General features: G+C 35.4%; 1 protein-coding gene across 1 annotated transcript; it reads right to left on the bottom strand.

The window, feature by feature from the left end:
• Window positions 1-3,587: 3,587 nt before the first annotated feature.
• Window positions 3,588-5,434, bottom strand: LOC125219977 (GRF1-interacting factor 1-like). Its single transcript, XM_048122075.1, has 4 exons — window positions 5,085-5,434; window positions 4,382-4,458; window positions 4,199-4,283; window positions 3,588-4,120 (listed from the first exon to the last, which is right to left on the bottom strand). Exons 1-4 carry the CDS (start codon window positions 5,163-5,165, stop codon window positions 3,770-3,772), a joined length of 594 nt encoding a protein of 197 aa, XP_047978032.1. The 5' UTR covers window positions 5,166-5,434; the 3' UTR covers window positions 3,588-3,769.
• Window positions 5,435-20,384: the final 14,950 nt, after the last annotated feature.

Below are 20,384 nucleotides of genomic sequence, written 5' to 3'. Positions count from 1 at the left end.
TACTTCATGGTTGTTCAGTAACAATGTACATGTGCATGGGATGCTGAGTTGGGAATCATATGTGAATTGATAAAACAAGGTGAAGTCCAACTATCAATTGCCAATGTCAACTGCTACTTCCTAAATCATTTCTGTAACAAGCACCGCAAGCAAAAATATAGTTCCATCAATATACAGAAAATGCATTAAGTTCATAATTACAAATTTAACAAGGCACTCCAAATGTTCCATTTGCCTTAATCAAGAATAGCATGCACCTCGGGATGCTACTGGGATTACAGTAGCATACTAAAATTTACAAGAAAAATCCAACAGTTACAAAAAAACAGTTAAGGTGACCAAGGTTGAATAACAAGTCCAGAATAAAAATGTGATAAAACACACTGCATAAGATCTGTGTATGTAGATTAATGTCCTAATGGAATAAGAAATTTGTATTTCCTGGCAGTCCTGCATTAACTTGGGGCTGTAAATGTTTTCCCCTATACTGCAAATGGAACGTAAGCAAATAAAACAGAGACTAGGTACCCAAAACATACCTCCTTCGTATCACTCCTCTGGATCACAGCTTCATTGCCTTTGATTTTGGTAACCTGCCCCTCAATCCATGCCACTGCAGGGTCTTCAACCCAGACATAGGATCCAACAATTATATTCACTGAAGTACCCTGTTAGGAGTTCAACATTGAAACAGTGATAAGAGCTTGGAATATTCAAGGAAATTATTACATAAAAATTATATAACAAGATCAACCGAGCCATAAAAGTAACATGAATATACCTCTAGAGCAGAGAAACATCACTAAATGAGTTTCCTTATTTTGACATCAGCAATTTTGGTTATCTAGGTAGATATGACAGCTTGAACTAGATAACAGTGACCCAGACATTTGACCTCGTTAATCTAATTATCACTTCAAAAGCACATGCAAGTTCTCTAATTTAAGAAATACTTAAGCATAAGTTGCTGAACATTCTAACGTTTCAACTTTCAACTTACATAAGCTAGGCATTTGAATGCTCATATGAGTATATGACTACTTATCCTTCACCATTTACTAAAAAATTATCTAACTGCAAACCATTGATGGATTTATTCAATGTTCAAGTTCGGCACAGAGAAAGAAAATAATACTCCATATTAAATGAAAAACAAGAGAAAACTTCAAATAAGCATCCTCAACAATATTAGTTTTTTAGAACTTTAGTTGGATGTAATGAGATGAAGTGAAAAGGTTTCTGATGAAATTCATAGTTCATGGGATTTTGAATTTTAAAAGCAACCAATAATAGTATACTACATCCCATTATAGCACCTGTGAAAGGACCTTGTACATGCAAGCCCTTTCATGACTTTAACTTAAAAAGAAAGGATCCATGGTAGGAAAGGATATGTTATCCCCATTTCCATACGAAATACTGTATTCTGAAAAATAAGATCACTAAGATCCCCTGAATTTTTGAGCAGGTGCCTAGATTCTTACAAATCATGCTATCCTCTCGAGAATCAAGTATTTATGCTACATTTTATAGCAATCCTAATGCATATTGACAAGGAAATTTTCCTTTTAAAGGAACTGTTAAAGAATCTGTGTGATTTGGAGTTCAATAGACAAATTTCTCCCAAGTTTAACAGTTTACCACAGTAATACTTTCTTCAAACTGGACGTTCTCAAACAGCATTCTTGTCACTTACATACGATCCAATAGGAAATCATAATAATAAGTAGCATAAATTAGATAAACATCAAAAAGAGCAAGATTACTTGCAACTAAGACACGGTAACACAGGGTTTCATATGGCCAAAGTAATATGTTTTGCAAAAAAAATCATAAAATCAAGCCTAAATTATCCATTGACTTAATTCTCGGCAGGCCAAATCGATGTTAACTACGAATTGTAAGCGATGCTAAGCAATTGATTATCACACAATAATCAATTCATAAAAAGGCGATTATTAACGTAGCGTCGTTCTCAGATCGATTACACAACTAGATTAATACGATGCACAGCAATCTATAACCGATTCTAAGAAATTCACAAAAAAATTATGGCGTACCATTTGTGTATCTTAAATCTGTAATTCCCGTTCTGGTGTCATCTGATGTCACTGTCCAGAGACGACAGTAACGTGTGCATGATTTGTTTTGAGAAATTATGGTTGAAGAGGAAGTGAAAAGGCAGTACGGAAATGCGAGAATTGTTGGGCGAAAATTTGTGCCAAGTGAGGAGGGGTTTGTCTCAGTATCCATAGTTTTTGCATGGCGTTGCTCCTGCAACTTCGGATCTCAAATTCTTCCATGGAAATTTGTGGCTTATACAAAACGCACCTTCCCTATTTCTCTGGTTCATCGATGTACAAAATGAAATAAAATTGATACTCCTACTACATACCAGGTGTACTATTAACTGAAATTAAAATAAAACTCCAATATTGTAGGATTACTTCTATTGACCCACTGTCAAAATGCAATTTCCAAATCATCCACCGGAAGCTCACCTCTCATTTTTTTTGCACCTAAAACTACTCGATTGCTATCATTTTTGTTTTGTAACATTAGCAACCAAAATCATCTTCCATATTTTATGGGGTAAAATATTAACAATTCGACATATACTTAACTCCTAAAAGTCAGATCATTTGCCAATTACTTGGTTTTTATCTATTTCACTTCCAGTCTCATTTGAAGAAAATCTGTACGCATTTTGCTAGCTTAAGAATAATGGACAGACAAAAAAAATATGGAAGATTTAAGATTGCGCGTAAAATTCCCAACTCAAATTGGTCCTATTATATGTATGATCAAACTAGCCTGTATACGCATAAATATATGTACAACTTATAACACATCGTTAGATTAGTGACTCGTTAAAATAATCAGTGGCGGATACAAGATTCTAAAACAGAATGGGTGAAATAAAATTTATCGGATGCTAATGGAGAGGGGAGAGGCGACGTCGGAAGCTATCAAGGGGGCGACAATGGAAAAATCACGCTAGGGTCCAAGGTAGCAGATCACCGGGAGGGGCGGTCGCCCCCTCCTGTCCTTTGGAACTGCCACTGATCATAATTAAGTTTGAGATTATTTTAATTAAAGTGGATGACTATAATTATCATAAAACTATTAATTTAGATAGATTCAATTTTATGAATCAAACATAATTCATATTCAATCATGAGATATAATCTTGCCAGCCAAATTAATCCTAAGTAGATCAAATTCTCAAAACGAAAGTATACATAAGCCTAAACATTGGGATAATTTTGCACACTATTACTGCCAATCAAAACGAAAGTATACAAAACACATTCCAATGAAATCACAACAAAACACAATTTAATTTTGGTTATACATTTCCTTATTACTAAATAAACAAAAATTTAAAAGTGACATCAGTGAATTTGAAACGGAGACCTTCAATGTCAGACACAATACTCTACCACTAGGCAGATCACCTAGTGTAAATTCTAATTCATCTCCTAATACATACACACATACATGAATGATGGACCCCACCGCTACGCAGCACATTAAGTTCCAAGTCACCAGAAGCACACATAAAACTAACAGGATTAGAAAGAGAAGAATAAAACTAGAAATTTACATTAGTACTATGATAAGGAGTCTACTAAATAAAGATGGCGGTCATTACATACCAAATGCAAATAGAGAGTAGTTAACAAAGAGTCTGTTCCGCTAATTAGACTACGAGTTCATAGTAGCAAACTCTTCCTCGCAACTAAACGACCAAACCACACTTCTCACCTCAATTCCCATCTTCCGAGCTTTTTAAGTAGAGTGTCTCGCCTCCGTCGCCCCGCCCCTCGCCGTTGCTCCCCATATCCTGCTTGCCTCCCATCCCCATCCCCATCCCCAACCCCCTCCCCCCAAAGTCCGGGAATCCGAGTCCCGAGCTGGGCCCCGCGCTGTGCGGCTCACCCTGCAGCATCAGGCCCCCGCCAGAGCTCATCCCGAGCTGGTTGTGCAGGGCCTGCTGCTGCAGCGACGGGTACGGCTGGGACCCGTACAGCATGGAGGAACGCATGAGCGACTGCTGGTGCTGGTGCTGCTGCAGGTAGCCTGCCTGCATCATCCCCCCGCCGCCACCGCCAGCATACTGTAATGCACACAACTCAGGTCATATATTAGTAAGTGCTTTTGTCACTATACAAGTTGTGAAGTTAGTTAATGCCACCTGAGAATGCATTGTTGGTGGCTGAGGCTGTGAATCAGCAATGGCTGCCAGATACATCAAGTTTCTTTGTAGCCTCGCTTGATTCCTAACAATATCAAACACTACTCTTAATTCTTAACAACACTAACAACTACTCGTGTTCATCAACAAAATCCTCCCTTCAAAATTTTTTACTCCACTTACTCGGCACACTCACTCAGCTTTCCAGAGTTTTGGCTTTCCACAATTTTCAGAATCAGCGATTTGTTCTCATCAAGATACTACACACAACATTAAAATCATTTAATTGAATATTTATTGAAATACTGGGGGCATGAGGCAATGAATGAATAGGACAGAAGAAAGAATCAATTAATGAGCCCTGTGCAAGATCTAATGCAAAAGAGAATCTTTTTAAAATACACACTCTCTCTTCAAGAACTCGTCTTTCAGGATCAACAAGTAAAATAATAAAGTGAGACAAAAAAAGAGATTAGAAAGTGAGAAACCCTAATGAGTAAAATTAAAAAACAAAAGCACATATATATTCTGATATGGGGGTAGATATTCAAGTGAAGCTATTAGTTTATACAACAAGAGTCAGAGAGGAATAGCCAACCAGCCCCACAAAGATTGCAAATTTAAACAAATGGAAAAGTGCAAGAATCTCAAAAAATTAAATAAGAGACAGGAAAAAGGGGTCTTTGTAAAGTGTTTGACAAAGAAACATCCATAGCAGTGTGAAAAGGGCAGAGCAGAAAGTCCTCCTTCAAACATCAACAAATTGGATAAAATGAAAAACACAAAACAATCTGCAACTCAAGATTTGTGAGCAGAAAAGTTGGCAGAAATGCAAGAGGTGTTGAAGCAGAGGACAATAGTGAAAGAGAAAGAGGAGAGGAGAAACCTGTTGAATGTGATCAGTAGTGACGTTGCTGGGATAGTAGGCTGCCATCATGGGCTGCATCTGCATCAGGTGCTGCTGCATGCTTCTATCTTTTATATCCACCCCACCACACAAACACACACAAAACACAGTAACACAGCAGCAGACTGACCCCCCCTCCCTCTCTCTCTCAAAAAAAAAGAAAAGAAAAAAAGATTAGCTATGGATTGCTACTATCTCTCTCTATCCCTCTGTAAGTTTGACTGTCATAAGTAAGAGAGACTGCAACTACAAGGTGAAAGGCCCCTCCTGTTTTTGTGTTTATATAACTTGGACTTCAACAACTCAGCCCAACTCTATATCTCTCTCTCTCTCTTATAGTAGTCCTAATAAACAAGATTAGGGAAGGTGTAGAATATATAATCCGAGGGCAGTGGGAAACGTGTATATTAATAGACAATAGTATAATAATAATAGGAGCATTGGCAGGCTGAGGATATTTGCTCGTACGTGAATTAATGTAAATAAACTACTCCCTCCGTCCCGCTTAAGATGACACCTTTTTCTTTTTAGTTTGTCCCAACTAAGATGACACATTTCCTTTTTTAATAACTTTTTCTCTCTAATTAATACACTCAACTATTTTTTATCACTCCTATTAAAATATTCATCTTTCTTTATCTCTCTACTTTAATACTTATCTACCTTCTCTCTCTCCAATTAAACACTTTAACCAATATCTCTTAAAATTTCGTGCCGGCTAAGCAACGTGTCATCTTAGCCGGCACGGAGGGAGTAATATATACTCTAGTATTGGATTATTGTTTGTGTGCAGTGTCGCTGTCAGTGTGGGAGGTGTAGGAGAGAGAAAAGAATCTGGCACAGGACAGAGGGAGGAGGGACCGAGGCAGCAGAAGCAGAGCATTATTGAGTGAGTGTATTCAAAATGAAGAAGAAAAACTAAGCCGGGGTTTTCACTTGCCCGATGCTCTGTCGATCAAAAAGTTGGTCACGTGATGCTTTCTGATAGAGAGAGGAGAGAGATACAAAGGATCACGTCTGACCACTATATACAGTACACATTCTTATATTACGACATATTTGACCACTATATACAGTACACATTCTTATATTACGACATATTTTAAGGGATAGAGTGAACTACAAAAATAGTTTTTGGACTATGCATTTATCTCGCCAATGAATTCTGAATTTTAAAAATATTTTTAGACAATTATGGTCTACGCGTTTATCTCGAAAATGGTCCTTTTTCACTGTTACGTGACAAAAATACCCTTTTAGAAATTTTTGGGGATTTGGACAATTTGGTCTTTTTACATTTTAAATATGATATTATTTCAGTGATGTACTAAATTGGATATTATTTCAAAATTATCATTCTTCTTCCCTTTTTTCATCCTTCACTTTGTTTCTTTATTTCAATACTTCATCTGTCCCACTAGAAATGAAACTTTTTCCTTTTTGGGTTGTCCTATTAAAAATGAAACGTTTCTTAAAATAGAAATAACTTTATCTCTACTTTTCTCTCTCTCTTACTTTACTCTCTCTTCTTTAACTCACAAAACAAAACTACATAAAAATTTATGACGAAAAGCAAACGTTTCATATTTATTGGGACGGAAGGAGTATTAGATTTAATTTTATAAAATTAAATTTTAAAAATTAAATCTAATATTGAAATAAAGAAATAAAGTGAAGGATGACAAAATGGAAGAAGAATGATAATTTTGAAATAATATCAGATTTAGTACATCACTGAAATAATATCAAATTTAAAATGTAAAAAGACCAAATTGCCCAAACCCCCCAAAAACCTCCCAAAAGGGTATTTTCGCCACGAAACAGTGGAAAAATGACCATTTTCAAGATAAACGCTTTGTCCAGGGTTGTCTGGAAATATTTTTAAAAGTCCAGGGTTCATTGGCAAGATAAATGCATAGTCCACGGACTAATTTTGTAGTTCACTCTAAGGGATACGATAGGAGCATCCCCAGCACTCTTAGCTAAGAACATCCACAATGGTCGTACGAGTGATCGTCCTAATGTCCGCTCTAGTAATCACCACATCAATATTGTTTAGGGCACCCTATGCACCGTTATATCAGCATTTTATCCTTATACCCTTCCACTTGCAGTGAGACATCTTAAAAGTCCACCCTAAGCATTTTATTTATTTGAATATTTAAAACACTACAAAAATTAGAAAAAAACAACTTCATTTCATTGAGAGTTCAAATTACAGTGCGAAAAAAAAAACTACAAATTCTTAATGGCGGTTACACTTTCAAACTTCTTCAATCATGTCGTTTATGAGCTGAGCATGGTCTTGTTGGCTGCGCATTGAGGTCTGTCTAGCTAGAACCTCATTGAAGCCCATTGGTAATCCTCAAACGACAGGCGGGGTCGTCGTGCTGGAGCTAGATCCCCTTCATCATCGCCCCAATCGGTGACACTTCCACCCTTCTTGTTCGACTATCATGATATGCAAGATGATACACGCATACATGACATCGGCGATGACTTCCTTGAACCAGAAACACGCCGGACCTTTCACTATTTCCAACCGTGATTGGAGCACACCAAAAGCCTGCTCCACATCCTTCCGCGCAGCCTCCTGCTTTCCCGCAAATAACACTCTCCTCTCACCTATTGGGCAGCTGATCATCTTCACAAAAACAGGCCACTTGGGTATGTGCCATCGGCCAAGTAGTACCCCATATGATATTGGCGTCCATTAGCAGTGAACTCGATGGCCGGGGCTGCGACCCCTGCATTGATCGGCGAAAAGGTTGGATGAGTTGAGGATGTTGATGTCGTTGTTCGACCCGGCTACACCGAAGTAAGCATGCCAGATCCAGAGCCGATGGTCAGCGACGGCATCGAGGATCATCGTCGGGTGGCTGCCCTTGTATCCACTAGTAAATTGGTCTCTCCACGCCGTCGGACAATTCTTCCACTCCAAGTGCATACAGTCGATGCTCCCTAGCATTCCAGGAAAGTCTGTGCGCCGTCTCGTGCATCATCATCAGGGTCTGGCAATCTTTAGAAGTCGGCCTTCGCAAATATGTGTTGCTATAAGCCTCCACAATTCCCCTACAAAAATTCTTCAGGCGATCGCGGCCAGTTGTCTCCCCGACGTGAAGGTACTCGTCGAACATATCCGTCATAGTGCCGTAAGCCAACTGCCAAAGCGCAACCGTGCACTTGTGCAACGGCGTAAGTCCGGGTCTGCCGATGCCATCTTCCCGATACTGGAAGTATTCGTCACGTGCCTCCAACGTCTGGACAATGCTGACAAAAAGATCTCGCCGCATTCTAAAACGGTAGTGAAAAACCGTCGGGCCCCACCGTGGTTGCTAGACAAATAGTCGTCGAACAGACGTTGGTGAGCTACGTCGTGCTCACGGCGGACATACGTCCGACGCCGAATCGGCCGAGGGATCTGCGCCGCCGCCGCCGCCGCCTCACGCTCGCGCTCCATTTTCGCCAAGCATTCCGCCGCAGCATCATTAACGCAATCAAATAAGGATCGAGTCAAGGCCCGAGTAATACCTTCCGATGTACTCCACTCGTCGTTGCCGGGGTTCACTTTTTTTAGTGAGAAAGTTGGAAAGTTTTTTGAGAGATGGGAGAGATGGGAGAAAATAAATTGGGAGATGGGATAAATGAGATGGGGAAATTGAGTGTTTAAATAGAATAAAAACTCAAAAAAAAATTTAAAAAAAAATCAAAACGCGTCGCATCGTCTGCGTTGTCCACAGTGGAGCGGATGATACCGCAGGCGATGCGACGTCGGCGCATATCATCCGCGGACGATGGATAACCCATCGTCCGCATAGCTACAGTGGCGGACGATAGTCCACTCGATGCATCGGGCGGATGCCCTTAGTTTATCTTTTCTTCTGCAGTTGTTCTGCTGTCCCCTATCAACTAAAACTCATTTTGCATTTAATTTTTAATTTTATTGTTTTTTATTTTTATTTTCAATTACTAAAATACCAAAATATATTATACTACTATTAAACACCACAACTTAAAAAAAACACCTACACTACTTAATTAAAAAAAAAAAACTACGTATATTATTCTTAATTAATAAAAAAACTACATTACTAAATTTTAAAAAAAAAAACCTACATTAGAGCATCCACAACCCCGGCCGGCTGACCCGGATTCAGGTCCCAAGTCCCCTCCACGTCATTATTCCTCTAAATTTCTAGGTCAGGCCACAACTCCTCAAACCCTGCAAGCCTCATCTAGACCCCAACTATTAAATTACACTATTCACAACTACAACATATTTTACTCGTAAAATAGAAAATGTTGAACAATTAAAACACGAAAAATTCATTGTTCAGTCGAAAATAAAAAATTACAAAGCCTAGAAATTAAAAATTACAAATCCTAGAAAATAAAAATTACAAACCCTAGATATTAAAAATTACAAATCCTAAAAAAATATAAATAGAGGTAGAATAAAGTGAAAAATTGGTGGAACAATGTGGAACAAATGGTATATAAATAGGAAAATTCAAAATAATAAAAAAAGAGAATTGGGGGTTCGGGTCCGGCCTTAATTTTTTCTCAGCGGTTGTGATGCCCTTAGTCATCTAAATCTAACTTCTTGCTCAAATTCCCGATCATCTTCTCAAGCATCCGGTGGGCGGGCGGATTGGTGGTATTTTCAAGGCTGTTGATCGCATAAAGTATAAACCTATACTCATAACTCTCGCGAAAACCACCAAATTCTTGGATCGCTGAGGCCACGAGCCGATCCAGACGCGGCCGCCTTCCCTCTGGCGTGGGCTCTTGCAGCCTTGTTGCCAACGGGACGCCTAAAAGTAGACGTAGGCGTGCCAGAACTACCTTTCGGCTCAGTGTTGAGATCCATAGGGGCGGGATGGCACTACTCGTGTAACCGCCACTGACGGTATTCTTCGTCCGCTTCAGATTGTCCTTCAAGATTAGCCAAATATTATAGAACTTGAACTGCCCGTACTTCGACTGGTAATCGACCACTGCTTTCTAGATGACATCCTTTATTCTCTCGCCGCTGTCACTTCTGTCCCTCGACTTCGTGTATATATCCTTGAAGTTGTTGACTTGGAGCTTGATACGATCCCAACACTTGCAGATCTGCTCCTTGTTCTGCTTGAACTCCCAACTCGGCTTCACCTCCTTGTATCTGGCCTCAATGCGATCCCACATCCTGGCCGAAGTCCGGTGGTTGGCGTTTATCGAATCCTTCGATATATCGACCCAACACTATACTACCTTTATATACTCGTCCATGGTGTAGTTCAGTATGGCCCACGGCATACTCATTGTTGGATTGTTGGATGGGAGTGGGACAGGTGACACCTTATCCTTCTATGCCATCCTCTTCTTCCTCCTCGACGACTCAAGAGTGGAACACAGCTCGGCTCCATCTCCTCGACCCGGTAGGCATCGGTGTTGAAGAACGGATCGAACTCAGTCTCTGGAACGAAAGTGGACCGTATAGATCCAAGAGTCTCGACCCGATAGTCTTCGTGGCCAGGCCAACAGGCACCGCCACCGCCGAACATCGGCACATCGTCGTTAGCACTATTCGAGTTTGGGAAATTGCTGGGATCCATATTTGATAGAGAAAAGAGAAGAGAAGAAAGTAGAGAAGTGAAGTTTGTGTGTAAAAAAGTGAAATGAGGAAGGGAGTATATATAGAAGTTTGAAAAATAAAAATAAAAATAAAAAATAAAAAATAATCTAAAAACGCGACGAGAACATCCTCGTCAGCGGTCCTGCAATGGCTGGACGCGCGTTGAGCGGGGTGTCGACCACAACCAAATTTTCGGTCGACTCACTTGTCCGAATGATCGTCCGACGAGCTGCAATGGTCGGACGATCGTCAAACGAGGACAATCTTGGGAGATCGTCCGGACGATCGTCCACTATTGTGGACGCTTTAAAAGCTACGCTCTTGCCGTCGGCGCGTCACGCGAGCTGCTCGCCTTACCCAAAATTTTCAATCATTAATGCATCTCATCAAGTTTAAGTACTGAGTTATTTCTTTTCACAGTTTATTAGATAAAAGTGAAATGTACATTATATAATATTAGTTGTTATAATTTTCAGGTAGTTACAATTTCCTCCCTTTGGATGATGTTTTACAAATTACTAATATTTTTTAAGAATGAATAATTTTTCCAAGCATGCTAACCTAAATTTGACTCTCAGCACATTTTGATATATTTATAATAATAGTATTATGCATAAATAAATAAATAATGATATTAGAAAATTTAAATTACATAGAAAAGTAAAAAAATATAGTACTAAAATGTAGTACTAATGAAAGTGTAGAAAATATTTTTAAAAATACAAAATACAGAGAGAAGAATATAGATAAATTAAGTGAGTCAATATAATTGATAAAGAAAAATACAGTATAAGAATGTCATCAATGGCTTGTGGGGGCATTTTAGTCCAAAAAAAAATTGTAAAACAACAAACAATAAATAAACATCAAAATCTAGGAAGTACTCCATATGTATACAAACGGCAAGTTCATGAATATTTATTTAGTTCACCTTATATTAATTGGAGTGAGCCCACAAGCTTTAAATAAAATCTTTGACTGTGTTCATTAAATTTGCTCCAATCTTCATTTCCTTTTTAGGGTAAATTTGTTTGAATCTAAAAGTGTTATCAATATTCACGATTTAATTGATATAACAATTTAGCAATTATAGTAGTATCTATTTTTGTAATAGTAATTATTTAATTGGTTTAGTAGAATGCGAGTAAATTACCAACGCTTTGGTATCCCAATTGGAACATGCACCACCTTTCTCACCCATTGTCATGGGCTCACCGCTCATGGCTACATAGACGCAAAACTATCTACATTAAACAGTATTTATATAAGTGTTAATTCATTAAACTTGGTGATTAAATATGTACGGAGTATTGTTTTTGATTCATGAAACTAAATCTCATTTTTAAATCATGGATAGATAATTATGTGATAATTAGTTATGATCACTTTTTTTTATTAAAATAATACAAATTCATCCTAAAAGAATATGTATTTTAGATTCGACACGAGTTTTAATGCAAAATTAGTTAAGTAAGATAGATGTACAAAGAGAAAGTAATTAAAGTATTGCTAGTGGAGAAAGGGCTCCACCTCATTAGAGAGAAAAAAATTTTCTTTCCAAAATTAGAAAGTGCATATTCTTGTGAGACGAACTAAAAAGGAAATGGTGCATATTATCGTGGGACAAAGGGAGTAGCACAACTTAATCTTAGATAAATTATCATATGATAATTAGTCATGTCAATCGAACGACACCATAATAAACCATACTCCATAATTTATTAATTACTCCATTCGTCCGTCATTATTAGGTGTCTGATTTATCACTTTAGTCCCTTCATGACAATGACGGATCCAGAATATTAAACTTGTGGGGTCGAATGCTAATAAGAATAATTATATACTACTTATTAAAATAAATATTTTATTTTAAATAAAATAATTAAATTATTATTTAAAAATATATATCATTGACTTGTTTAGCAAATGTTCATATTTTTAATTAATGAAAATTCCTTGTACTTTTTATCATTACTTTTATTCTGACTATCTTTATTAATATTTTCAGTGTATTATATAATTATATTTGCAAATATTATTATTAATCGTATTAACTAAAAATGAAAATAAATTCAAAAACGTAAAAAAGCAATGGACATAAATATTAAGCAACTCACACATATTAAAAAAATACTATTAATTAAATTTAAAGTAGAATTTTTTAAAACATAATAAATATTAAGAATTCTTCGATCTAGTTTACATACTAAGAATATATTAAAAATTATATTTGTTGTTTTACGAAAATAAATTCAAACTAACGTCACCATCTCTTTCTCCTCCAACACTCTCTTACACAGTTCAGCCATTCTTTTTCAAAATTCTCTTACCAAAACAAACTTGACTCATACGAAATTCAAACTTTGCCGATTTATTCAAACTCCCCAAATTATTTTTGTCTTCCTCTCTCTATTTCTTTAACTTTCCAAGTTTATTTTCTTATTAATTTCTCTTAAGAGTCGGAGCTCGGAGCGTCCGTGGGGTCGGAAGTGAAGCTTCCGCGGGGCGCCGAACATACAGATAGAGTTTTCCGTTGAAAACATGGATCCGCGGTGGGCTCGGCTGACCCCGCCCGACTCCACCTGGGTCCGTCTCTGCTTCATGATTAGGAGTCCTGATTCACTTTTATTAAAATATCATTCACAATAGTGAATTATAAATCCGTCCATGTAAATCCATCCCTCTCCATTTTCCTTCTGCCACGCTAGCATTTTATCTTTTAGCCCCAACATCTGTAGTAGCACCCTTCAAATATGTCTTTCCCATTTTTCATGTCACCACTATTTTTAAATTTTTTATAACATTTTTATGTTATCAAATAAAATAAAATATCATAATAACATAAATTAAAGATAAAATCAAAATATATTTAATTTAAAAGAAAAAGTTACAACAAAAAATAATATAATTTAAAAAAAAAAAAAAACTAGTACTAGAATAAAGTGAGAAGATAGGATATTTATAGAATAAAGTAGTACTAGAAGACATAGGGGAACAAAGGTATTTATAAAGTAAAATAATTGGGAAAATTTACTCACTCTGTCCGTGAATAGGAATGACGTTTTTCCATATCAGTTCGTCGGTGAATAAGAGGCTCGGTTTACTTTTACTATAAATGATAATGTATCCCACATTTCACTAACTCGTTTCACTCATATTTTATTTAAAACTAATACATATAATATATACTCCCTCCGTCCCAACTAAGATGACACACTTCTTAGCCGGCACGGGATTTTATGAGTTATTGATTAAAGTGTTTAATTGGAGAGAGAAAAGGTGGTGTAAGTATTAAAATAGAGAGAGAAAGAAAGATGAATAATTTAATAGGAGTGATAAAAAGTTGTTGAGTGTATTAATTGGAAAGAGAATATTACCAAAATAAGAAATGTGTCATCTTAGTTAGGACAAACTAAAAAGGAAAATGTATCATCTTAAACGGGACGGAGGTAGTACTATTTTAACTTTTTTCTACCTATTATTTTTAATCTTTCTTAAACCCCGTATACTCCCTCAGTCCTAAGATAAACGAGTCATATTTCTATTTGGGATGTCCTACTATAAGTGAGTCATTTTTCTTTTTAACAAAAGATTTTACCTCTTACTTTAATTTTCACCTATTTTATTCTCTCTTTACTTTTTAGTTTTTCTCTCTCTACTTTAATTTTTTAAATATCAATTTCTTATATAATATGCTAAAAGAAGTATTTCGCTTATTTTAAAACGGAGTGAAGTATAAAAATAATGAGACTCGCCGCGGCACAGCCTCCTCGATCGCCGCCTCCGTCTCGTCACCGCCTCATCCATGGCTCTTCCTCTACCGATGCAGCACCCTCCGACCCTGCGGTAGACCGCCACGGCTGCAGCGACACTGCGCCCCGCGCGGTCTTATTGGGGACACTCTAATGGAGAATTTAATGCACCTAAAATATCTGTCCTGTGAAAGGCGATGCCCATGAATTATTAACGGTGTAGATATAATTGAAGTTGTACTTGAGATTCCTACAATACTATAGCCTTTATGAAACCAAGAAGCCAAATCTATCACGCATTTATTCTCAGTGGGTCCCTTCTTTGGTACTTGATTTACATTTATTTAGCTTACTGCACCATTTTGATATCGATTAATATTGCTTATAATTAATGTAGATATCCTTATTCCTTACCATGAAACGTCTTGTCTACTGCTTATATTAATATACTATTACATGATCCCAAAACCTTCTAAAGAGTCGATAATGATGTTTCGTTTTTCAGAATTTGAAAAGATAAAAAGTATTGAATTTGAATTTGGCATGGGGCCCATGAATTTGCCACTATAATGTATAGTATGCGACGTCACAAAGTTGATCATTTTGATACAACCATAGTGGGGTGCTTTAATGGGTATGCATATAGATAGCTGTAGGACCTGCAAACAGTAGAGATTGTAGGACTAAAGAAGGAAGGAGTCCTTCTTCTCATCTTCAACCCCATTCGATTTTTGTTTTGGTCAAAGATGATCAACATGCTTTTGCATGGTGGTTGGGTGGTACATGTGAACCTTTTTTTGGACTCTCCCTTCTCTCTATCTCTCATCTCACCGTTGATGTGGGTATTATTCCCTCCGTCCCAGATAATTTGTTCTATTTTTTCATTTCAGTTCGCTCACATAATTTTTTTCATTTCACTTTTTATCATTTTTGTTAATGGACATCATATTCCACTAACTCATTCTTGCTCACATTTTATTATAACACTAATATATAAAGATAGAACTCGCATTACACTAACTTTTTTAACTCACTTTTCGTTACATTTCACTTTAAATCATAGCATGGAAAAGGGTTGATGCTGCAAACATCAAGGGTTTGGGCTTAATAATACACACATATCAGTTTTCATGGAGCTGCAGCTTTTTTCATTTCTATTTTGTTCGTTTATTTCTATATTTTTGTGGTTATGTGACTCTCGGAATATTCTTTTTCTCTGCACATTTATGTGTCACGAGACTGTTAATTGGAATATATTCAACGCCTATGAATTTCAATTGGACATTTTTGTTCAAGTATATACTCCTATGTAGGAGCATTACTTTTAGGAGCAGCTAGCATAAAATCTTTTTAAAATTTTATATGTACATATTTTGTATGATCCCACGTGCCTTTATAATTAAACTCAATGGTCGTTATCGGCGACTGACAAACACAGATTTAGGGTTTGTAACATATGAGAAAAGGTCACTAAAAGATAAATACAGCTTCTTAAATTAATAATAAGGTCCCCTCACTTAAAATATTTGAGTTTGGAAGTTGGTACCTAGGTTAAGACCTATCAAATTAAGTACTCCTCCCTGGTACTACATGTATGTAATTATTCAAAAAATGGATATTTAGTCATACCATACGGAATTAGACGTGTCATGGTCTCATGGGTGTGCTGCTTTTTTGCTGACCTATGTTAATTTGGTATGGATCGATTTAATTATTATCCATCTCTTTAATTGATTAATTCACTACGTGGAACATTTTCAACCTCTTTTTAGTTTTTAGCATGGTACACATCGATCACATGTATATAATCCATATTGTAGTAGTACTTTTTTGTCATTTTTCTCTTGAATTGAATTGCCTAGCTAGCTAGATTTTCATTGAGTTCTCGTTTCTTAATCAGTATTTCAGACCATTCTCTTTATTTGCTTCTTTTTAGTTATATAATGTAGTATTGGACATTAGTTTAAAATTTAAATGTCTAATCACTAATATATATATATATTCCATTTATTATGTTCGAGTTATGCCAATTAGTATATGCAGTCAGGTTTATAAAAATACTGATTCCGTCCAAATTTAATATAGGGGTGTCTGGCTAAGTTTAATCAGAGAACTCTAATAATCTTTAAGAGATTATAAAGTGCAATTTCATTGCTTATAAGTTAGGAAAGTGTTTGGATAACTAAGCTTATAATTAGAGTAGAATTTATACGTTAGAGAAAGAAAATGAAAGAGAGCTAGATGAAACGGATCAAAGTGCATAAAAAAAACTCTAGTCTATAATAGAGTTATTTTTGTAAAAAGATTGTTACTAATAAAAGTATATAAAAAAATAAGGTAGGGTTGAGCAACTTATTTTTTGGGGAGCTTAGACCATCTCCGAGGGTACACTAAAACCTAAAATGAGATAGGTATTTAGCTCCAATAGTACTCAAAAATCAATCATATTTTTGATTTTTGAGAAAAAAATATTTATTTTTAGGTTTACACTAAATCAAAATCTAAAAAAATTTCAAATTTTGTGAGTAAAAAAGGCATAATATAGAGAATATTCTTTTAAGTTTGAGTTTAATGTAAATGGTTGGAGTAAAATCAATATTTAGCGTGAGATTTATACTAAAATGAGTTTGAGTTTAGTGGAATGGTTGGAGATACTCTCATAAATTGTTTTAAGGAGTTAATAAGTTCAGCCAAACACCCTCCCAGTGTAGCCTTGGGATTTGAATACTATATATAATACATTTATTAACGTATTTTAATATTTGACTAATATATAGGCTATGCAGATAAAAATAAGTCACAGAAGAGAATAAATTGCTTAATCATGCATGTGACAAACTCCTTAAGCATCATGAGTTGCCAGCCTATTGGGCCCAGAGTGAAACTATATTGGGCTAAACAAGTGGACTTAGCTAACCCAAGTTTGCTGACCAAATTATTAATTTAAAAACCAAATATCAGAATCTCTCGTATGGACTTATAACAACTAAGTAGGACTGTAGGAGTATATAAATACCGAAATCTCGACTTATAACAGCTATGCAGGATTGGAGAAATGATATGTAGTATTATTTGAGCATCATCAGTGGGAACTTGAACCATACTTTTTTAATGCAAGTTTAACGTTGTTTGTTTCGTTTTCCCATTTAATATAATTCTAATAAATAAAAATTGCTATTAACACTCTTAATTTTACTAATTTCATAAAAATCAAAGCTCGATTTGTCATTTTATTTATTTATATGAAGTTATAGAGAAAACAAACAAATTGAGATAAGTCGTGCTTTGATTTTTATAAAAATATAAAATTAAAAAATGTCAATAACAATTTTTAATGTATTAAAAATAAAATTAAAAAGAAAAAAAGACATATAAAAACATTAAATATGCATGAACAAGTGTGATGGTGATATACTATATTAATATAAGAATTCATGGAAACAAATTAAAAGTCCGTTTATCTTTTAAAATAACTACTAGTACTATTTTGAATAATGTAAAATTAGTCGACAAAAACATTTGAATTTTTTTATCATGTCCAAATAAGAAAAGATGGTAAATTCAGACATAAATTGCATCAACAGGCGAAAGAACTAAAACAGACGACATTATCAACTAGCTACTACTACTATATAGTATTTTGTAGTCCCGCCATTATTAGTTTCAGAATTTGTCCTCTTCGTTTTTACATTAATATGTCAGATTTTTGTATTTGTTTGATTTTGTAATTATTATTTTGGACTAACTATGTTCATTTGTAATTATCATTTTGGACTAACTATTTTTAACTATCTTCATTCATTCTTAATTTCGCTACATAATCAATTACACTCATTTCTCATTCTTATAAGTATAATATTGTTGAATTTTCGATATTTTATGATACAAAAATAATTTATCATCACAAAATATAGAATATATTGATTGAACCCAAACAATGAGTACTCGTATTTGATTACAGTATTTACTTGAAAATGAAAAAAAGTAGTACTCCGTATATAAATAAAACCCGTTGACTATGAAGGAAGAAAGATTGATCAGGCTGAGGTGGGTGATGGTGCTAGGTGGGCAGAAACGTCGTCGACGGTGACAGCAATAACGCAGCGGGAATGTAGGTGCACGGGTTGGCCCTCGACGGCGGCACGCGCCCTCTAGGAAGAGATTGAATCAAAAGATTCTTATATCTCTGTTGCCGCTGCTCCGCCACGCCGGACTCCATAAATATGAATAAAATGATTAAGATCACTACTGAAATATGAGTAGATTTACAACACCAAGCAGCCATTCCAAAGTGTGGAAATGCATTATGTTATGAATGTGCATGACGATTGTTATATATATACACTTATGATTTTGTTTTAAATTTTTAATAGGTGTACTACTCCTATTAAAGCTTGTGTAAAGTGGTTGTTTGACTTGGGCGCCGCCGTTGGAAGTTTGACAAATAGACTACTACTTAAGTATATTTGGAACACGGGAAATTGAATTTGACACCAATTTTTCCTATAGTTTAAACTCATTAATTTACGATTGCGAATGAGTCGTTGTTGTTCATCACAATTACTATGTACTAATACGAGCTATAGATTAAACGTAAATACTTGACCATGTTATCTCCCTTTACATATATAGTAATGCCTCAATTTGTATTGTATTCACATTTGTATATTTTTTTAATTTTTAGTTGTAAATGACATAAATTTTAAAATCAGTTGGTAGATAGATCATACATGAAATAACCATTGCTTTGTATGTAATTTGATTGTCCTGGTAATAAGTTACAAATTATTACTAACATGAATCGCATGTTAGACATATCACTATAATATTTTCAATATCTCCCTGTTATATATATATTATTGATAGATTTTCGTTGCTTGCACTGCGGATCATGTGAATTGTGATACATCTCATTGTCGTTGACTTTAAGCTTTCGATTTATTCTACAATTTAAATAGAATGTGTGTGAAAATGACATTACAAAATACACACTAAAGTTTGTTGTGCATTGAATTGCGAAAGCTAAATTGCCTACAACCATTTCCTCTTCATGTCAAGTGAGAACTCAAGTACCGCCATGGCATGGGTTCGTACAATCCTACAGATAATTCTTTATGCTGGAGATTGGAGAATATATAAATAGTAGTAGTACTTATAGAATAGAATATATTCATGTCGAAAATGAAAAAAATTGGTAATTTCATACGAAACAATATTTATTTCATTTTCGAATTAGACCTTGCTAAGATTTATATATGTGCTTATACCTCTAGTTAAACATTTTGAATAGGATTGACAAATAAAATCAAGTAGTGATTTAATTACGAGTCATCTAAAACGATAATTATACTTAAATTCCAATATCTTATTTCTAGATCTTTAACCGCGCGAAGCACTATTAATTGATGTTGAAATCATATTACTATAATATAAACTATAAAGAAATTAAGTTGAGGGAAGAAATTAAAGACCCATAGACTTTCATGTTTTACATCATACTTTTGACTTGATATTTTTTTCCATGCATGTTGGTTGAAGATAATAAGGACGCAGCGGTGGTATTGTACTATTGTTCCATATATATAAGCAAGATTATCTCATTTGTTTTATTTCTCGTCTTAAAAATATACATAAATTTCATAAAAAAGCATCTATATTGTTTGAAAATTCCAAACACGTTTGGTTGACTTTCAAAATATTTTTCCCACTCTTTTATCAAATCTGTGTGAAACAGATTGATTGGAAAGTTGTGGAAAACGAGACTTGCGTATAAACAAACGCTCCCAGAGCTCCTGCTGACCTTGATACTTACTTATCTTTTCCTACATCCTTCACTTGCAACCAAAGAATATACTCACAGCTTATATACTTCCATTTTACAATAAAAATGTCATATTGTACTAATGGAGA

The sequence above is a fragment of the Salvia hispanica genome, chromosome 4, assembly GCF_023119035.1.
Source record: "Salvia hispanica cultivar TCC Black 2014 chromosome 4, UniMelb_Shisp_WGS_1.0, whole genome shotgun sequence".
Classification (NCBI taxonomy): domain Eukaryota; kingdom Viridiplantae; phylum Streptophyta; class Magnoliopsida; order Lamiales; family Lamiaceae; genus Salvia; species Salvia hispanica.
The sequence above is the reverse complement of the archived record's forward strand: the minus strand, read 5'-3'. Positions and strand labels throughout refer to the sequence as shown.